The following is a 21,508-nucleotide window of genomic DNA, read 5'->3' as shown; positions in this document are numbered from 1 at the left end:
CTTTTCCCACTCGATCTTTGATTTTCGATCTTGATTGGGTCTCTGCCCATCCGATCTTGGGTTTTCTTTCCTCACTCGATCTTATGTTTTCGATCTTGATTCGATTCTCATCCCTTGGTTTAAGATTTGAATGAAATGCAACTTTATTTATCAAACAATAGGGAGATGTCAACAGACATCCAAGGATACACATTTCGACATGCATGGAAGACAAAAAGGGATTTACCCTTCAACATTGCTGGAAACAGAAATTTAAATATGAAAAACATAAACACGAAAAGCTAAATGTGGTACTTTCTCAAATGAATTGCGTTCTATGGGCGCGACACATACTGACCTATTTCAACGTGCCTGAGTTTATAAGTTCCATTTCCAAAGGCTTAGGTCACCTCATATGGTCATTCCCCTATGCGTCCAAGCTTCCCTGCATTCAAATTTTTTGTGTTTCCCATGACATTTCTCAACACCCATTCTCTTACCCTAAATCTTTTCAACTTGACTTGCTTGTTGAAGTAAGCAGCAACTTGGTTCTGATAGTTCGCAAGTCGTAGTGCGGCGATTTCTCTTTGTTCCTCAACTAAGTCGTGGGTTTCAAGGTAAGCACAGTAGTGCCCGCTGGAGATGCAGCAATAGTGGCTGTGGCTTGCTTTGATTGGATAAGTTCATTTTCCTCTAGTCTGATGATTCCATCAGCCCGAGCCATCACCTCCCACATGTTTAATGGTGGAATTTCGATTAATGACCTACGCATCTTTGTTCCAGGCAACACTCCTTCTCGGAATGCCAAAGACGCAGTGTGAGAATCACATTCTTCTAAGGTGGACATATCTTCCATAAACCTAGTCACATAGCTTTTGAGGCTTTCGCCAACATTTTGTTTGGTGTTGAACAAGATCATAACATCTTTTCTTAGCCTCCGATTGCAAACATATTGAGATATGAATGCCTCATGTAGCTTCGTAAAAATTTCGATAGACCTCGGTTTCAGTTGTCTGAACCAAGTTAAAGATGATCCGGAAAGACTTGAGGGGAACAACTTGCACAGAAGGGCCTCGTCGTCTCCTTCGAGCGCCATCTGCTATTGGAAGTGGTAAATATGCTCAACGGGATCAATCGTGCCTTCAAACAACCCGAACTTTGGTTGGGTGAACTTGGCGGGTTTTTTAACTTTCAGGATGTCCTCCGTGAATGGTGATTTGCGGATCCCTCTGGCCGCTTCTAAAGCAAGTTTCGCTGGGGTCTGTAGCTTGTATCCCTTCACAATCTTCTCAATTTGTTCTCGCAAATCAACATCTTTTACTTTTTTCGATCCTTTTCCCTTGTGATCCTCTTCGCCATGATTTTTCATCACCTTAACACGGTTGCTGGATGACGCGCTACTAGAGCTACGCTCCTTATCTTCCTCTTCTGCACGCTGTCTCTTGGTGTCGGCCACATTTTCCACTACGTTTCTTGCTTCAGCCTTCTTCAATGCCTCTTCGGCTGTCTTTTTTGTTTCTCGCAATTCCCTCGTTAGCCTTCTAAATTGTTCCAAGGCGAGATTGGGTTCAATATTTTGGGAATGAGACCTCGCATGCATCGATCGAGTCCTTGCATCTCCAGAAGGATTCAGAACTTCTTGTGCAGATCCAGTCATGTTTGTAGCTTGATTTTGTTTCTTTTCCCACAGACGGCGCCAACTATTGGAGCGAGATTTCTCACAAGAAGAAATGCCTCCACAAATTCGTTGACCGCAATCCTCACGTTCGCCGAATCCTTCGCTAAAGATGCCCTCGAATAGTCTTCTTCTGTAGCCTGCCCAGGTGGTACCTGCAAAAGATACTCCGATGCTCAAGTCAATCGATTGATTTTCTATTCTCCGGATTTTCTCGGGTTCTGATTACGTACCACTTTCTTTGGCTCCTCTTCCCATTTATAGGATTGCATGCTTGAGGATCAAGCACCACAATCAATCCTCATTTCCCATTTCTTTAGTGGTCATCTGTCATATGACTGCATGCTTTGAGAACAAGTGCCACGACCTGTCGCCTTCTCTCATTTTTCCTCTGTAGTGGGGTAGTTATCTAAGCACGTTCCCTTGCGTTTGTATATTTCTTCTGGGCTTTTTACCTTGCACAACACTTTCCCCTTGGATGATTGGTAGTGGCCTATGAGTCGAAACCAGATTTTATCCTCCTACGCTAATTTTATTAAATCACAAATTCGAAACGGATTTTAACATACAATATAGCTATAAGATAAGAATCTTTTTAGACTAACCTCGATGGTGGGCATCACAGGAATCGTTGGATTATCGTCGGAAAACTCGAATCCAATGTCGAAGGCAAGCTTGAAACAAAAGTATTTCAACACACCTTGGGCAATGATTTCTGTCTTTGCAGCTGGTTTTCTCATCGTACTCACTATCATACAAACAATGTGTTCTATTATCTCTGTCATTAATTAAGTATCAATCCTTAATTCGCAATTTTCTCCCTATCCTTTACGTAGTATTTGCTTGTTTTATTTGTTTGTCTGGTTTGTCCGTAGTGAGATTCATCTTTGTGTTGTAGACATTTGTAAACCCTGTTGCTAATAAGAGCTGTACGGTTTGTGCTTATTTCTGCTTAATTTCTCATCTATAAAGTATTATGTCAAAAGAGTTGTTAGAATTTCAATTGCAGGTGGCTAGGCCCATTGCAAAAGACACAACTATATTTAGACAAACGTTCACATCAGTATGTATAATACCGAAAGCTTTCTTATGTACCGTACGTTCTCTTTCGAAGTTTTTCCTCTGTTTCCTGAAAATAATTAGCTTTATTTTCTACTCACATACATCTGACCACATGAAACATTTTTAGTACAACAATAGCGTTAGTGAGTTAGACAATTAGTTGTTAGGAGCAAAGGGGAGTCGGTGAAGATCTAACCCGCATAATTGTTGAAAATATGCTTGGTGACAAAAATGAGGTGTCTACTCTGATTAACAACCTTGGCAAAGGTGTTGTGTTGGACAAAGAAAGATTTTATTTTGCTACTCTTCCAAAGGAGCTAAACAACTACTAACAAAAGCCGTGGAACAAATGGAAGGCAAATCTGAAGCAAAAATATTTCCACACACCTTGGACAACTATTTCGGTCATTACCAATATTTTTATCATCGTACTCATACAAACGGTGTGTTCAATTATTTCCGATGTGCTCGCAAAGCATCAACACTAAGTTAGGTACTCCTTAGTTTCCCACTTAATTCCTCCCTCTTCTTCCCATTTAATTTCTATTATGCACTATATGTACTTGTTAATTTGCAGTAGCTTGTCTATGCGCGAGATTAATGACCATATTGGTGTGCACTATCTCAATTAGAGAAGTGCATGGTAAAATGTGGTCTCTTAATTCCTCAATGCAAATCTCTAACCATGTGAGCAAAGTTAGATTTGTTGAATATGGAGATACAGGTACAAATAATGAAATGCAATCTATGTGGTATAGGAAAAACACATCGTACAAGCGCCTAAACTAAAACACAGTATCTAAATACACTGGACTAGGCATTATTTTATCACTCATGCATGGAATATGTCTTACACGTCTCTCATGTTCAACAAATTTTATCTTGGGCCTGAAAGGCACACCGCAGAATTGTTGTCTGATTTAAAGACGTCTGTATAAAGTTGAGATCCCCTTGCGGCGGAGGTTGGAGGCTGAGGAACAGGAAGGAGGCCTTCAAGCATCTGGACAACCTTAGTCATCGATGGCCTCAAAGACATATCTTCCTGTATGCACCATAGTGCAACCATAATGGCTGTCTCAACCCTCTCGTCACCTTTATCTATCCCCAACTTTGTATCGACAATATCCTTCAGTTTTCCTTCTCCCAACATCTTGAAGGCATAGGATGGAAAATTTGACTTTTCAGAAGTTTCTGTCCGGTCGTAGTTCTTTCTCCCACCAATGATCTCTAGCAACAGCATTCCATAGCTATACACATCGATCTTCTCTGATATGGGGGAGTTCTTGATCCACTCGGGTGCAAGGTAACCCCGGGTTCCTCTTAGTGTTGTGAAAACATGGCTCTGCCCCCTAGTCATTAGCTTTGCCAAACCAAAGTCAGCGACTTTGGCAAGGTAATTATCGTCTAGGAGAACATTTTCAGGTTTTATGTCACAGTGAACGATCTTTGAATCACAATCTTCGTGGAGATAAGCTAGTCCTTTAGCCGTACACAATGCTATATTGAACCTTGTCTCCCATTCCAACAGGGATTCTTCGTTGTATTTTTTGAAAATCCATTTATCAAGAGAACCATTTGCCATGTAATCGTAAGCAAGAAGTCGATGGCTTCCTTCTGCGCAGAAGCCCCTGAGCCGAACCAAGTGCAGATGATGGATACTGCCAATGATGGTAACTTCGGCTTGAAACTCCTTCTGTCCCTGACCACTGCCTTCCAACTTCTTCACAGCAAGTCGAGTCCCATCTGGGAGAATCCCTTGGTAAACCGAGCCAAAACCTCCTTGCCCTAGCTTCACCGAGAAGTTATTAGTTGCAGTTTGAAGATCTTTGTAACTGAAACGGATGGGCTTCCCAGTCAAATTTTCAAAGAAATTTCCTTCTTCTGATGTCTCCTTAGGAGACTCTGCCGATTTTCTCTTCTTCCAGTAGTATCGGCATCCCATATAAAGTAAGCCACAAATGATTGCAAGTACTGTCGAGATGGCTATGATCACAACATAAGGGAAGCGCTTCTTGCTGCTCCCCCTAGTACCACTGCTTCCGCTCCCCCTAGTGCCACTGCTTCCATCCCTCAAGACTTTAACATAAGAAACAAAGCCAGAGCCCTTGTCAGAATTTTGGAAGCTACCTAACTTGTCAAACAGAAAACAATTTCTTGTACTGTTTTGGAAGAACAGAGCAACACACGAACAGTTGCCAAGGCAAGACGTTTGGCAACCGTTCAAATCAGTTTTTGAAGAAGGTGGAATATATCCCAACGCAAAATAATAGAGCCCGTCCCCAGCATTTACAAGCTCTGTAGACCCCCTTGAAGGATCACATGAGGAGACAACCCCCGCCTTGCAATTACGACGCGAGCTGAGACCTGAAGGGCACTGGCAGTTATTGTTACTAAAACACTCGAAGTATGAAGCACAAGGTTCTGGTGTGCTGCACAAATCGCTTGGTATTTTTGTTCCTGCAGGATCAATTGACCCTCTAAGATTGTAGAAAGAGATAAATCCATCACTTCCTAAAACTGCAATCCATGTGGCATTTGAATCAATAGTGCTTGAGAAAGTAAATTGCCATAGCAACGCTTTGGTGGATCGATCAAAGAACTCCCATGAATTTTCACTGATAGTAGCTGAAGTGACAACACCACCGTCTTTGTTGATTGTTTTACGGCTTTCTTTCGCCATAGACCAATACGGCTGTGGGGTTCGGTAACCTGCTGAAAGAACTAAGTCGCCAGACTTGATTTGAAGAATATAACTCAAGTTGTTGGAGCTAGGATTGCTTACCAGCTTCATTCCTTCTGAAAATTCCTGGTTCCATAACAGGGTATCAGTTGGATGGCTAAAACTCTGCCAAACTACTCCACCGTCATCACCATGCAAAACCAAATTTCCCGAGTCCTGCAACTCTATTGCAGATACTCTTTTGCCACCAGTATCTGCAGACCAAACCACACCTCCATCGCTTTGCAAGAACACACCACTCTTAGCATCAAACACAAATTTATCAGAATTTAAAACCGGGGAACCCCTATTTCCGATCCAGACTACCCTCGAACTGTCCATGTGAACAATAACAAGCAGAAATAATCGATCTTCGGGACTAGTTTCGAATCTTTTGAAGCCAAAACCGAATTCGGACTGGTTAGAAAAGAGAAACAACCCGCCATCATCGATCCAATTTATCTGGGCTCCTTGAAACGGCGGATTAATTGTGCCAAAAGATCGAACAAGAGCCAGGCAAGTTTCGGAAGCGAGAAGAATAACAGACAAAAATATGAAGCCCGTGAAATGGTTCAAATGAATGAAGTTCCAATCTCCCATTGCTACTGCGAAATGTAGGTAGGATTGTAAAGTTCGGAGATTGAAGAGCAACACAACTAATCAAATCACAGAATATGAAAGAATTTAGAAGGTTCAGAAACCGAATCTATCACATTCCCACTTTAAACCTAATCCCCATTTTTGTCCAAAAGGATTAAAGACATATAAGAAAAATATTATTACAACACCAAAGAAAACATATAGACTTTGCATGCAACGCTGAACTCTGAGAGAGAGAGAGGAGGAAGGAGGTGGGGTGTTTTACCTGTAAAAAGCAGCAGACAACTATGAGCCGGAGGAAGGATCAAGAGACTTGACAATGCAATGGAAGAAACAGACCGACACTTCAAGTCTACAAAAAGAAAAATGATACATTTTCAACTTCACAAGTCTAAACTGGACCATTGGACTCATACTTTTCTGCTGATATTTATATATGATTATATGTCAATTTTGAAGAAGGAAAAAGATACATTCTCGAGTGTATAATGAGTCAATGACGTTTAATCTTCCACTTTACTTTCTCAAGATTAAAGTGAGTTTACATGTTCAAACCTCACGAATGAGAGTTAAGTTTAGAATTAATTGAAAAAACACAATGGTTATGTATGGACAAGGAATGTATGATGTCAATTGTGTGTCGAATTTATATAATTGGAACTTTTAACTTTGTCAAGATTGGAAGATGACTCATCTCTTTGATTGAAAAATGGGACAATTTATTGGTTTGGTTTGGGCTCTGGTGAGGGAGGGGTCCTTAAAGTTTTTGTCTAGTGCCATGTCATTTACGGTAGGCAGGATATGTTGAAGCAATTTCAACGGTGTGGGTCCCAAATCAAGGAGGGAGAGTGCATTTTTCTCACTATTCTCCAATGGTACTAATGCTCATCACTTAACTTATTATTATTAAATAAGTTTAAATTTTAAGATTTGTATTTATTTATTACACATATTTTTAAATTTAAATTCATGCAACAATGATAAAGAGAGTGGTAAGTATCGCTATCACTTGGGGGAGAGATTTTTCAATGTGACCATTACACGGGATAGTACATCATGTGTCATTATACAAATTATGGGATATGTGTGCTAAAAAGTTAATAACTTAAAAAATAAAATTTTCCATAATTTCTATTAAAACACATAATATACTACTTGTGTTTCCGTCACAATTAAAATTTCTCCACTTGAGGATGTTGATCAAAATATTCCCTGTATCCAGGTGGGAGCATGTGTCCTTACTCCAAGTACAAAGGTCAAGATTCAACTTCCATGAGTTTTAAATACAATATGGCAGGTTTCCACTAGTATGGAAAGCATGCCTTTAGTGCACTTTCTGCAAGTGCACGTTACAATTGGTAATCTTGCTGCTTTTGAAAAGTTAATTTTATTGTATTTTATTATCCACAAATGTAAAATGACATGTTACTTTTTAGACCATCTCTATTGGTTGGGCTAGAAGTTAAATATTTTAATTCGAAAAATTTAACTTTTAACTCAGAAGCAGTTTTTCTGCTCCAACCGTTCTAGTCTAAAATTTTAGCCTGAGACTATTAAAGAATGAACATAGGCTTTTTTTTTTGTTAAATTAATTTTTTTTTTTTTAAATAAAGATGTAGACTATCTTAAATTAATTTTATGAACATTTTAATCTAAAAATATTTAAATTCCGATAAATATTGGATGAAGTCCACTCCGATTTCTGGACTAAATTTTGAGGGGAATTTGGCCTTGGTTTATCATTTAGCATTTAGCCCAAATTTTCCCCTTGGGTTGGAGTGGGTTTGGAGGAAAATTTTGGAGGCTAATTTGACTTTTAGCCTACCATTGAAGTTGGTCTTAGAGGGTAAGTGTTGATCTGAACAATTATTGTTGAACTCGAAGATACAAATAAAAGACGTATTTGATACAAAATTATTATAACATGCCTTACGTCGATTATTTCCGTTGCTGGTGCTGTTTCTCTCCTCATCTGTTTCTCCACTGATACTTACTCTCATACAAACCGCGTGCTCTATTAAATATGTCCCTTAATTTAAGTATGAACTCTTAGCTTTAAGTATGAACGACCACTATTTCATATAAACTCCGTGCTTCAAAATAAATTATTTTGCAAGCTTCTATATATTCAGTTGCATCAATCTGATGTTCATGGATTTGTGTATTTTGCTCATGTACGTGTAAGTCTAAAGACAAAGAAGAGTGGTTGTATAGTGGTATCAAATTATGACCACTCCTGATGTGTTCTCATATTCTTTCTTGTGGAATATAATCTTTGCTGGTAAAGCTTGTTGCACATTTGATCAACGGCATGTATATACAAAATCACCAATGCATGCCAACGAGGGTTGGCTATGTTGGTAAGCTCCATGTCTTGTGTGTTGCCCCATCAAGGTTTGAGTCTCGCTGTCAGCAGTTCTCGTTGTTGCGTGATATGTAAATTTATACGTAAATTTATACAGATGATAGCTGACAGTTAGGTGTCACGCGTAAGTCTTTCCAGCTTGAGGTTGTGAGTATACCCTGCCGCTGATGGTGAGAATAACCAACCTCCCCCAAACGTTTTTTTTACCCCCAAAAAAAATCATTGCATTCCCTTTACAATTGTACCCATATTATCACGCGTTTTAGAGCACATTTTATACACAAGATTAGCTTGACTTGGACTAATTATAGAGACGGGCTTGGATTTGAATTTGACTTGGGTCGAGTAATGGCCTAAAATAAGCCGATAGAGATAAAGTATAATCTCAACTTATTGAGTAGTTAATTAACCCATGTTTGGTCTTAAGTAAAAACTTTATGGGAAATTGGTTCAAATGATGAGAATCAATGCTCAATTGCGAGCTAATAAAAAATAATTATCGATCAAATATTGATGATATGACATTCACGACATTACAAAAACTTATTCTTTAGCAATTGCAGTTTTAAAAATGATCATTTCGGCTAATTTTCTTAACTTTAGGCTGAACAATGACAGGTTGAAATCCAAAGTCGAGTCGGTTGCGTTTGGGATTTGAGCAATGACAGTTTAATCATACTTGCGTCATTCGTTAATGATTATATGAACTTTTTTTTGTTTCTTCTGACGAGAAGAAGTGCACATTTCAAACTGCTTGAAACATCGAGTTGAAGAAAACTAGCACCACCGAGCCAAACATCATAAAATGCTCCACCGCCACTACTACAATATTAATTTTAAGTGTCGGATAATGGTTGCGGTTTAATAAAACATTATGTCGGATAAAAAATATTCGACACATCATTCAATTAGTGTCAGATAATAATGAAGTTCTGTCAGTTATATTCAACATAAATTTCTGACGGATATTTAATGTCGGATGCAACCGCCATGAAAGTATTATAACCGTCATTATTTTTGAATTTAAAAAAAAAAAAAAATTTAACATACAGTTTTGAAGTTAATGATGTCAGTTATAATCAACAAAAATTAACTATTTTATTATTTTTACGCCAAATTTTTTTCAAATTGTGAAGGGCTACCAAAATTTTAACATGGCGCCCAAAAACTCAGCTCTCTATTTTCGAAGACAACGCTCAGCGCCGTTTAGCTTTCTCTCCTCCTTATTTCTCTCTCGCAGCTTTTCTGCCTCTCCTATTCAGAAACAAAACCCTAGCCTCCATCCTTCATTTCGTTCTCAAAATCTCAGAGCCACATTCATCAAAACCAACACCATCTCTCATTTCTCTCTATTTCTGCCTTCATCCAAAAAAATTTCACACGCCTTCACTTCTGCAAACCCGAGCCCAGTTCCACCTTTTCGACTCTCAGTTCATAAATCCTCGGTTTTGCGACACCCACAAGGGACTTCGATCAGAGATGAGGGGGGAGAAAAATGATGAACTGAGTATCTCAGAGAAGGAGAAGTACAGTGGTGGTGGGTTTTTTTTCGGATGTGTACAGTATGGCCATACTTCCCAAAGAGCTTGAGCTCGAGAAGGAGGTTGCCCACCCGAAATTCGAGCTCCGATTTCAGCTCCCTGACCTCTCCCAACCCCTCAGAGTAAGCCCCCAACTTTTTATTTTTTATTTTTTATTTATTTTTTGTAACTTTTCTTAATTATAACTTTAAGGGGAAATTGATTTGCTTTAATTCTTATTTGTCTGTTTGGTTGCTGAGAAAATGGCATAAAAGCAAGGGAAATGGAGCTATATGGATAATTTTTGTTCAGAAACCAGAACCCTTTTGAGGAATTTAGCTCATTTACCTTTTTTGATGTTTAATTGTTGTGTCTCCGAGATGAGAAACACCTATTTCTGAAAAGCTCGAATACTGGAAAAAAAATTTGAACTTTTGGGAGTTTTATTTGGGTGCATTCTTTTCTGTGGGTATTTTTATTTTAGGGGCCTAAAGAAAAATAACGTACTATTTTGCCATTGGTATCACAAAAAGTGTGCCTTAATGTGTTTCAGGATTTCTCGAGGACAAGGGAAGTTAGAGAGTTCCTAAGCGGGGCTTTAGCAGGGGCAATGACCAAAGCTGTTCTTGCTCCTCTTGAGACCATCAGGTTAGTGGTTGTTGTTTCACCGGCTTGAAAATGTTATCACTAGTCATTGTAACAGGTACATAGAGGAGGAAAACAAAAGGAGAGACTAGACCTAGTGACTACTGCTGCAAATATTGATTCATCTGTAACAGGTACATATACTCCCCTCCTTAATTTGCTATCTGCAACTTCACATTTCATTTTTATTATCTTCTTGCATATTTTTTATGTTGGTTGGAGTGTAACAGGTACATATACTCCCCTCCTTAATTTGCATATTTTTATTACCTTCACCGTATCCTCCTTATCCTTGGAAGTCTAGCCTAGTCTTTGAGAGTACAGAGTTTGCATTAGCAATCTCAGGTTTCCTTGGATTCCAACAAAATAAAGTATTGAAGAGTGTGATTTTATGTTGGTTGTTTTTTTCCACAGGAAGTGAAGATTTCCAATACAATGTTGCTTTAAGCATCACTTTCTTGACAGTTACCTTGATTATTGATTCATTTTGCTTTCACCATTGACCACCTTTTCGACACTCGCACGGATATGCAATTGCTTGTTCAAAAATGTAATTGTTGAAACTCAATGCTTGACAGGAACGAGGTTAATAAACCCTATTAATCCGAGGAAGTAATTGTTCTGAAGAAATCCCTTTACTGATCTTAGTAAAGACATCAATGCATAACACAGAAGCGCAAGGCAATGTTGAAACAATACTCTTTCAATCTCCATGCTCTCTACTTTTTATTGTTGTTGTTGCTGCAGTCAACTTCCATTCAAACACAGTGTCTAATCTCTTTCTTTCGGCATCACCTGTTATTATTACTGGATTGTAGTTTGTTCATGACCAAGGAAACTGATGAACATGAAATGATAACGATTAATCATTTCAGCTATTTACAGCACTTGATATTTGCAGATGACCAATTTCACATATTCAAGAAATCATCGGTATGTTGTCAAGTGATGTTAAGAACTCCTAGAACTTACTGAGTTAAACTCATCGTAGTTGCTGCAACAACTTCTCCAATTCTTGCTAGTTCTCCACAACAACCCCGACTTCAATGAATTCTTAACTGATCCATGAATCACAAAATAGCCTCTGATATTTGAGCTCACGTTGTAAGACAATCGTTGCTTAAACATGAATCCTGTGTCCAGAAAATGAGTTTCCTCTATATGTAACCACTCTAAAATCAGCCCCCACACACCATATATGGCCTTGCAGTTGCAAAGCTCCTTTCATCCCTGCTGTTTCCCATACAAACTTGAAAAGCCCAAGTGCACAATCCTTCCCATGCACAAGCATAAATCATTCTCACTACCACATCCATAAACCCCACCGCGTATATCCACTTCAATATCTCTAACATCCCCATAGAGGTAAAACAACAGAAGTGTGAACAAGCACTGGGATGAATGACTCAATGTCTTCGTCAACTTTTTCTGCACTAGGCTTTCTTGATGCCGGACTTCCTTGTGTCCTATGCTTCTAGGAGTCAGCACATCCTTGAATTGAGACAACCCCTCTTTCATGACCTCAAGCTTTGCTACGGAAACAGAGTAACTCTCTTTCGTTTTTCAACCAATCAATGAGGTTGCTTTGCTACGGAAACGAGTAACTCCCTTTCATTTTTCAACCAATCAATGAGGTCATTGTGAAAAAGTTGAGGTTCCACCATAAAACCATTTGGCATTATGGAGAGTATTCCAAGCTCTTACACGCCCATGCAAGCTCCCTTCTCCCATTAATATGGACTCATTCTCAACACGCCACCTCACGTGTGGCGAAGTTTCAATCCTAACACATGAACAACACAACAAGGAGAGTGATTTCACAATCATGGGCTCCCTTTCACTAGGTGCACCGAAACACAAACGGGTTATAGATTCTACCTCTTTATAATGCCGCTACATTATTCTTCTGTACCAGTGAAGCTCCAGTAAAGTTCCTGGCAAGTGACTTGAAGGTAAGCATTCTGTTTTCAACACGGTCGTCGATGATAATCCATCAATCAAGTCGACATTTTTCAACAACTGGGTTACTCAAAACTGTGACCATGCCCAGCATGAGACAGCTACACCGGGCCGGAGTCAAAGTTTAAGGTGGGATCAAGCAAAAACTTATTTGACATACGATTTAGTGATAGGGATTTTGGAAAGGGAATTGTTATTAGTACTTCAAAAATTTCATTTTACACTCCAAACTTTCTATATTAGGAAAGAAGAATACACTTGTGAGGAGTGTAGAATGAGAATTTTGGAGTGCCAATAACACTTCCCTTTTGGAAATTCCCAAATTAACATTATGTGATGCAACATGGCTTACATTCAGAAATCTGATGGCCTTTGAACAATGCGAATGCATCGAGAATTACGTATATGATTATGTTTTCACCATATGATGTTTCGCAAACTCGCCGGAGGATGTGAAGTCGCTCGAACGGTATGGAATTTTGGAAAACAGACTGTGTTACAGCAGTGAAGGGTGCTCTCTGATTAACAACCTTGCGGATGGGGTTATCATGAACCCTAATTACTTCTGTTTTGCTACTCTTTGTGAAGACCTGAACAAGTACTGCACAAGGCCGTGGCACAAATGGAAGTCGAAATTGATAAAACATTTTTTCAACTCGCCGTGGGCAACTAAAGAACTTATTGCAGTTGTTATTTTGATAACGCTCACTGCCATACAAGCAGTGAGCTCTGTTGTCTCTGTTGCTAAGGGTTGATTAAATTCGGCTCTCTAAGTTCGAAAGTTTTTATCAGTTGAAGCAAAATAAAGGTTTGTTTTACTTGTTCATCGGGATGAAGTGGTAGAGACAGTTAAGACAACTTATTTGATTTTGATACAAATTTGTAAGGGTTTGTTTACATCTTATGCACATCAAACAGTTGAATAAAATGGACTTGTTAATTTAAATGAGTAAAGCGGCCCTTCAACTTGTTCATTTTTGTTAGTTTTGCGTGCGAGCAAATGATTCTGCTATTAATAAGAGAAAGAGACAGAGGTTTCATTGGCTTTAATAAAATAAAAAATAAAAATAAACAGAAGTCTTCCATTGACCCAAGAGAAAAGAGAATCTTTCCACTTCATATAGCAGAGGATCAAAATGATCTGCATTCATATTTTCTGACGATCAGCTCCAAAGGAAAACTACAAACTTGGTCTTTCTTACATAGCATTAGCAGGTGCGGCTTCACTTCCTCCGTATTTTTCTTTTCAGTTCTTTATCTTTCCTCATGGTTTGTATCCTTCTGCGGTGCCGCCCGCACATCGATCTTTTCTTCTTGAAGCAAAGGTTTTCTTTTTTCTGTTTAATCTTTGATATTACAACTTTATTGATCAAGATCGAACGTATTACGTACATGCAGATCAGTCGGGCTAGGAAAATTTAATTAGTCTCGGTCTGTTTTTATTGAAAATTTAGAGTCAATTTACGCCTTAAGGTTTCGGCATGCAATACAGTAGCACGACTTTGAGTTCGATTCCCTTTCCTACTTTTCCATGGCTCGTCAGGGTTATATGAACTCCGAAGGCATATGGCGGGGTTTTTTTTTGTTTCTTACAGAAGTTTGCTCGAAGTATTTTAGTGGAATGTGTGCATAATGAAATATTTGAATCAATGCAGATAACGATCTTAGGCAGTAAAATGGAAGGAATCAATGAAGCTCCAAATGACATAGGGAACCCCTATGATCCATTACTCGAGGAGTTGCGTAACTTGTTACCCCTGTCCCCTTTGCGGTGTATCTATAGAGTTACTGAGCGACTACGGCAGGGAAATGAGAAAGCATAAACACCTCAAGTAGTCTCCATAGGCCCACTTCACCATGGCAAGGAACACCTAAAAGCCATGGAAGAGCACAAAAAAAGGTACCTGCGAGATTTTCTTAGTCGAACTGAGGTAAGCTTCTTTGATTATATACAAATGATAAAGGAGCAAGAGGGAAGGTTGCGAGGTTTTTATGCAGAATCCATTGAGTTTGGCAGTGATCAATTTGTAAGAATTGTTTTAGTGGATGCTGCCTTCGTCATTGAGTTCTCACTATTCCGTAAAATTTCAAGGTGAAGATGATTACATGTTTAACAAACCAAAGATGAGGTGGGATGTGCGTCCAGACTTGTGGTTGCTTGAAAATCTGCTGCCATTCTTCATTCTTCAGGTTCTTTTCAACACGACTTTTTCTTCTGCTAATCAGCGGCCTCCGTTACTTGAAATTTCCTTTTTCTTTTTCAAAGACGCAATCTGTAGCAAGGGAAAAAAAGACAATTTTGACAAAATCTGCTCTTCTGGAGTAGAAGTACAACATTTTGTTGATCTGATAAGAATTCTATACCTACCGTTGGAATCAAAACCTGGAGAGGGATTTAATAGCGTAGCCGTACCCAACGTGACAGAGCTAGTCCAGGCTGGAGTCAAGTTTGGGGTACGGACAGACAGCAGCGATTTATTCGACATAAAATTTTCGGATGGGATCCTCGAAATTCCGAGGTTAAAAATAACGGATACCACAGAGGTGACACACAGAAATCTCATTGCTTTTGAACAATGCCATGACATAAAGGAGGATTACGTAACTAATTATGATTTCCTCATGAAGCGTCTCGCGAAAACCCCAAAGGATGTGGAATTGCTTGCTGAGTATGGAATTATTGAAAATTGGCTAGGTGATACCGAGAGGATATCTACTTTGCTTGATGACCTTGGCAATGGCGTCGTGCATACCAGACTCAAATATGCCAATCTATGTGAAGATCTGAACAACTACTGCAGAACTCGCAGGCACAAATGGATGGCAAATTTGAGAGAAAATTATTTTAGTACGCCTTGGTCCATTATTTCTGTTGTTGCGGCTGTCATTCTCCTCATACTCACTTTCATACAAACTGTGTGCTCTATCAAATCTACTGCTTAACCATCAACGACCGCAGGTCTCTCCTTCTCCGGACGATCCACAAGTCTTTCCTTCTCCGTATCCTTAGGAAGTCTAGCCTACGCCTAGTCTTTGAGACGGTACAGAGTTTGAATTAGCAATCTCATGTTTCTTTGAAGTGAGTGTAATAGATGTTCCAACAAAATAAAGGTTTGAAGGGTGTGTTTTTATATTTGAGGGAAGCAGTGGCTACTTGTAATGACTTTCATTCCAAGTGTGTGTTGAAAATAAACGGAAGTGATTTCCACAGACCCTTTTCTCCTCTGCACTTCTATGTTTTCTGGCCTTAGATTCAATAAATCGTGCGGAAATCACTTTCCTAAATTAATGTGTACGTAGCTTCAATTATGTCATGCCAATTTGATGTTCATGGACCTATGCTCATGTTTTTGTATGTTTAAAAAAAAAAAAAAAAGAAAGAGAAAGAAAAGAAGAGCAATTGTGCCATGTTTATTGATTTTTGCCACAAGAAGTGAACATTTCCATTAAAATGTTGCTTTAAGCATCACTTTCTTAATAGTTACCTTGATTATTGATTCATTTTGCTTTCATCATTGACCACCTTTTCGACACTCGCAAGGATACGGAATTGCTTGTTCAAAAATGTAATTGTTGAAACTCAATGCTTGACAGGAACGAGGTTAACAAACCTTATTAATCCGAGGAAGTAATTGTTCCAAAGCAAGCTCTTTACTGATCTTAGTAAAGACATCAATGCATAACACAGAAGTGCAAGGCAATGTTGAAACAATACTCTTTCAATCTCCATGCTCTCTACTTTTTATTGTTGTGGTTGCTGCAGTCAACTTCCATTCAAACAGTGTGTCTAATCTCTTTCTTTCGGCATCACCTGTTATTATTACTGGATTGTAGTTTGTTCATGACCAAGGAAACTGATGAACATTAAATGATAACGATTAATCATTTCAGCTATTTACAGCACTTGACATTTGCAGATGACCAATTTCACATATTCAAGAAATCATCAGTCTGTTGTCGAGTGATGTTAAGAACTCCTAGAACTTACTGAGTTAAACTCATCGTAGTTGCTGCAACAACTTCTCCAATTCTTGCTAGTTCTCCACAACAACCCCGAATTCGATGAATTCTTCACTGATCAATGAATCACAAAATAGCCTCTGATATTTGAGCTCACATTGTAAGAAACTCGTTGCTTAAACATGAATCCTGTGTACAGAAAATGAGTTTCCTCTATATGTAACCACTCTAAAATAAGCCCCCACACACCATATATGGCCTTGCAGTTGCAAAGCTCCTTTCATCCCTGCTGTTTCCCATACAAACTTGAAAAGCCCAAGTGCACAATCCTTCCCATGCACAAGCATAAATCATTCTCACTACCGCATCTATAAACCCCACCGCATGCATCCACTTCAATATCTCTAACATGCCCATAGAGGTAAAAAAACAGAACTGTGAACAAGCACTGGGATGAATGACCCAATGTCTTCGTCAACTTCTTCTGCACTAGGCTTTCTTGATGCCGGACTTCCTTGTGTCCTATGCTTCTAGGAGTCAGCACATCCTTGACTTGAGACAACCCCTCTTTCATGACCTCAAGCTTTGCTACAGAAACGGGTAACTCTCTTTCATTTTTCAACCAATCAATGAGGTTGCCTTGCTACGGAAACGAGTAACTCTCTTTCGTTTTTCAACCAATCAATGAGGTTTGCTTTGCTACAGAAACGAGTTATTCCCTTTCATTTTTCAACCAATCAACGAGGTTGTTGTGAAGAAGTTGAAGTTCCATCATAAAGTCATTTGGCAATATGGGGAGTAGTCCAACCTCTTACAAGCTCATACAAGCTTCCACCATAAAACCATTTGGCAATATTGGGAGTTGTCCAACCTCTTAACAAGCCCATGCAAGATCCCTTCTCCCATCAACATGGAACTCATTCTCAACACGTCACCTCAGGTATGACGAAGTTTCAATCCTAACACGTGGACAACACAACAGGAAGAGTGATTTCACAATCATGGGCTCCCTTTCACTAGGTGTACCGAAACACAAATGGGTTATAGATTCTACCTCCTGATAAAGCCGCAACATTGTTCTTCAGCGCTTTCTGTACCAGTGAAGCTCCAGTAAAGTTCCTGGCAAGTGACTTGAAGGTAGGCATTCTGTTTTCAACACGGTCATCAATGATAATCCATCAATCAAGTCGACATTTTTCAACAACTGGGTTAATTTCGTCAACTTCCGGAATTCCTTCTGATACCACTCTGGTGGCATGGGCTCTTCACGAAACTCCTCCGAGTAATGATACAGCATCGCATTCAAATGCAAAGCTCCGTTTCCCTTAGCCATTAGCTGCTTTGCACCGTAGATAACCTTCTCTATTCAATTCGGCCCTCTGAAACTAAAATTGCAACAGTAAGATGACCATAACTTCATTGCGGCCATTTATCAAACAGATGGCGTGGAAGTTTATTTTTTTCACATAAGACTTGAACAACCAACCATTCAAGATTGCTTAATCAGGAATAACAAAGGTAAAGAGGATGCGATTGAAACCTTCTCTGTAATCTTGTTGGGTACAGAAATCTTGAGTGGAGAAGGAAAAATAAAGCTATGGCTGGCGTATCTTAAATTTTGATTTAGAAACTGGACTTTATGGACGAGCTTGAGCTGGAAATCTTATGTTGGATGAGAAATAGGCTGTTACTGGACGTGAATTGTAGCCCAACACTTTTATATATATATATATATATATATACATACACACACACTAATTAATTAAACATTCATCAATCAAAATCTTATGAAATTATTAGTTTAACCTTTTAATTATTAAAACATAATATGAATAAGAAATATGAGGCAAAATTGTAATTTTACACAATCAAATTTTGCTTTTTTTTTTTTTTTTTCAAAGTCTCACTTACATGTAATCCTAATATATCTCTAATAACAAAATAAAATTAAAAAATTAAAAAATTTCTCACTCTCATATTCTCTATCACTCTCTTCCTCTCTCCTTCTATTTCAAAAACAAAAATAAAAAAATTTCTCACATACTTTGTTTGTGCCCACATGCTAGTATATATATAGGGATACGATCAAAGGACAAATATTTTTACAAACATTTTTACACTTTTTTGTAGCCTTTAGATTTTATAACATCCAAAGATTCTTATATATTCACTAAATGCCATGAATGCTTATATAGATTTTAACTAATATTAAAGATAAAAATAAAACTTAAAAAAACATAAAATTTGGAAGAAATAAAAATAAAAATAAAATAAAAAAGGAAGAAACCCTAAAGGAGGTCTGTGCAACCCCCATCCCCGGTCTGCAACCTCATAGCTCCCTCAGGTCTGCAATTTCCATGCTTGAATCTTATTAGGTAAGCAAAACAAAAACCTAAATTCAATATTGTTGTTTGTATATGTATGATGATTAAATTCGGATTTGGAAAAAAAAAATTAGTTTTGTCTGTTCATGTATTTGAAGATTTTTCTACTCTTTTAGTTTTTCAAATCAAACAAACAACTATCTTAATACGTTGTCATATGTTTCGAATCTCGATTGAACTCAAAAGGTTGGCTTATGTAACGTTCATGTAGGGTTTTTTATGTTGGTACCTATGAGAATGTATGCTTTTGGTTCTAGATTGTAACTTAGATATTGATTTTCTTGCCTCGCTTCATTTCCATGTTTCAACAATTTTTCTATTGAAACACATGGACAGCATATTGAGATAGTTGTTTATTAGATTTGAAAAGAACTCGTCAAATACATGAATTGACAAAATTGAAAAAAAAAAATTCCAAAATCTAATTTAATCACCCTACTTATATGAACAATAATATATATATAATAGGGTTTTGTTTTGCTTATCTAATGAATATTCGAGTATGGAAGTTGTAGAGTTGGGGGAGAGGGAGGTTGCATACCATATTCCTCATTTTCACGATTACAGCTAAGATTTTTTTTTTATTTTTAAAAAAAAATTATTTTTAGCTTTAATATTAGTCAAATCCATGTAAGCATTCATAGCATGTAATTAATTAATAAGAACCCTTGGATGTTATAAAATCTAAAGGCTATAAAGAAGTGTAAAAATGTTGGTAAAAATCTAAAGGTTGTCAAACTTAGTATCGTTCCTTCAATTGATCGATACAAAATTCCGATATAAAAGAAGATCAAGTATCAATCTGCTTCAAGTATTCGTTCCTCGCTCTTTCATTAAATTGACAAAACTAAACCCTAAATCAACAATTGTGACATCCCACATTGCCTAGGGGAGTGATCCTTATATGTATATTCTCATCCCTACCTAGCACGAGGCCTTTTGGGAGCTCACTGGCTTCGGGTTCCATGGGAACTCCGAAGTTAAGCGAGTAGCGCGCGAGAGCACTCCTAGGATGGGTGACCCATCGGGAAGTTCTCGTGTGAGTTCCCAGAAACAAAACCGTGAGGGCGTGATCGGGGCCCAAAGCCGACAATATCGTGCTACAGTGGTGGAGCGGGCCCAGGAAGTGGTCCCACCCGGGCCGGGATGTGACAATTTGGTATCAGAGCCTAACCCTGGTCGTGGTGTGCCAACGAGGACGTCAAGCCCCTAAGGGGGGTGGATTGTGACATCCTACATCGCCGCCCAGGGGAGTGATCCTTATATGTATATTCTCATCCCTACCTAGCATGAGGCTTTTTGGGAGCTCACTGGTTTCGGGTTCCATGGGAACTCCGAAGTTAAGCGAGTAGCGCGCGAGAGCACTCCCAAGATGGGTGACCCATCGGGAAGTTCTCGTATGAGTTCCCAGAAACAAAACCGTGAGGGCGTGGTCAAGGCCCAAAGCGGACAATATCGTGCTACAGTGGTGGAGCGGGCCCGGGAAGTGGTCCCCCCCCCCCCGGGCCGGGATGTGACAACAACTCTCACTACCTCCCTCAAAATTTTTTTATAAAAATAAATATGAGTGTGGATTTGAAATAGAATCGAAGAGGTTTTTGGGGTTTTTACCCAAAGATGAGAACGAAGACTGAAAAGACTTGAAGGTATTTTGCACAAATCAATGGAGGCCTTTGTGCGCAAGGTTTTCTTCCTCTTTTCTAGTTTTTATTCTTTATCAGTTTTTTTTTTCTAATTTTTTTTTTCTTTTTTAATGTTAATTATAATCCACGTAAGCATCAAAGTCATTGAATGATTCATTGAAGACCCTTAGATGTTATGTAATCTAATAGCTTAAAAGGAATGTAAAAATGTTTGTCAAAATCTGTATCCCTTGATCTTGTCCCTATATATATATTATGTGTGTGTGTGTGTGTGTGTGAATTTATTTTAGGACCCAAAGTCAAGAAGATCTCACCTCAGATGGAAGCGAACAATGAAACGATAGCTGATTGTCAGGAGCCAAAGTCAAGAAGACCCAAAGCATCCGCAATAACATTTGCTTCATGAAAGATATGGCAGAAGGAGGTATTGTGGAAATCACGACCAAGCTTCTCAATTTCTTTTTTAAAGCATACAAAATATGTTATAATGCACTCCATGTTTTTTTTTTTCTTTTTCCGCATCGTAATGGAGACAATAATAAATTTATGAGAGTGCTAATAACAATTTTTTTCTTATATCAGATAAATACAAGGCTAAAACACAGTTGAATATTCTTAGATATAGGTTCATTTTTTGTGTGCCTTATTAGAAATAGTCCACTTTATTAAGACAGGTCCATTGATTGTAATTCAAAGGTATCTTACTATTACTTTCGTACCAAATTAATCCGTAATTAAACTAATAATTAATGTTATTCCTTGATTGTAGGATTATTATCTCTTATTGTGGAAATATTAAAACATTCCCTATAATTTTCTTTAAGTGAATGGGATCTTCTTCTTCGGGTCCTCCTTCTTCCTTTTCTTTATTCTATCTCCTCCATCTTATTTTTCTTTTATTAATTGGATATTCGTCATTTTTTCTTAATGAGAATTACTTCCTTTCCATTTAAGATCTTCTCTTTTTTTGTGTATTTTTTTCTCACGCATCATCTTC

The 21,508-nt window shown here is 38.3% G+C and overlaps 2 protein-coding genes and 2 pseudogenes across 2 annotated transcripts; 1 reads left to right on the top strand and 3 right to left on the bottom strand.

Annotated features, from left to right (window-relative positions):
* Window positions 1-577: 577 nt before the first annotated feature.
* Window positions 578-1,075, bottom strand: LOC137733879 (uncharacterized). The gene has a single exon (XM_068473123.1). The coding sequence runs from the start codon at window positions 1,073-1,075 to the stop codon at window positions 578-580; it is 498 nt and encodes a 165-aa protein (XP_068329224.1).
* A 2,375-nt stretch (window positions 1,076-3,450) lies between these two features.
* Window positions 3,451-6,073, bottom strand: LOC137719953 (G-type lectin S-receptor-like serine/threonine-protein kinase SD2-5). The gene has a single exon (XM_068458933.1). It carries the CDS (start codon window positions 6,033-6,035, stop codon window positions 3,594-3,596), a length of 2,442 nt encoding a protein of 813 aa, XP_068315034.1. The 5' UTR covers window positions 6,036-6,073; the 3' UTR covers window positions 3,451-3,593.
* Window positions 6,074-11,685: 5,612 nt separating this feature from the next.
* On the bottom strand, window positions 11,686-17,817 carry LOC137733791 (uncharacterized; annotated as a pseudogene).
* LOC137729541 (UPF0481 protein At3g47200-like) lies at window positions 13,942-15,467 on the top strand (annotated as a pseudogene).
* Window positions 17,818-21,508: the final 3,691 nt, after the last annotated feature.

This window comes from Pyrus communis, chromosome 1 (genome assembly GCF_963583255.1).
Source record: "Pyrus communis chromosome 1, drPyrComm1.1, whole genome shotgun sequence".
Taxonomy (NCBI): Eukaryota; Viridiplantae; Streptophyta; class Magnoliopsida; order Rosales; family Rosaceae; genus Pyrus; species Pyrus communis.
The sequence above is the reverse complement of the archived record's forward strand: the minus strand, read 5'-3'. Positions and strand labels throughout refer to the sequence as shown.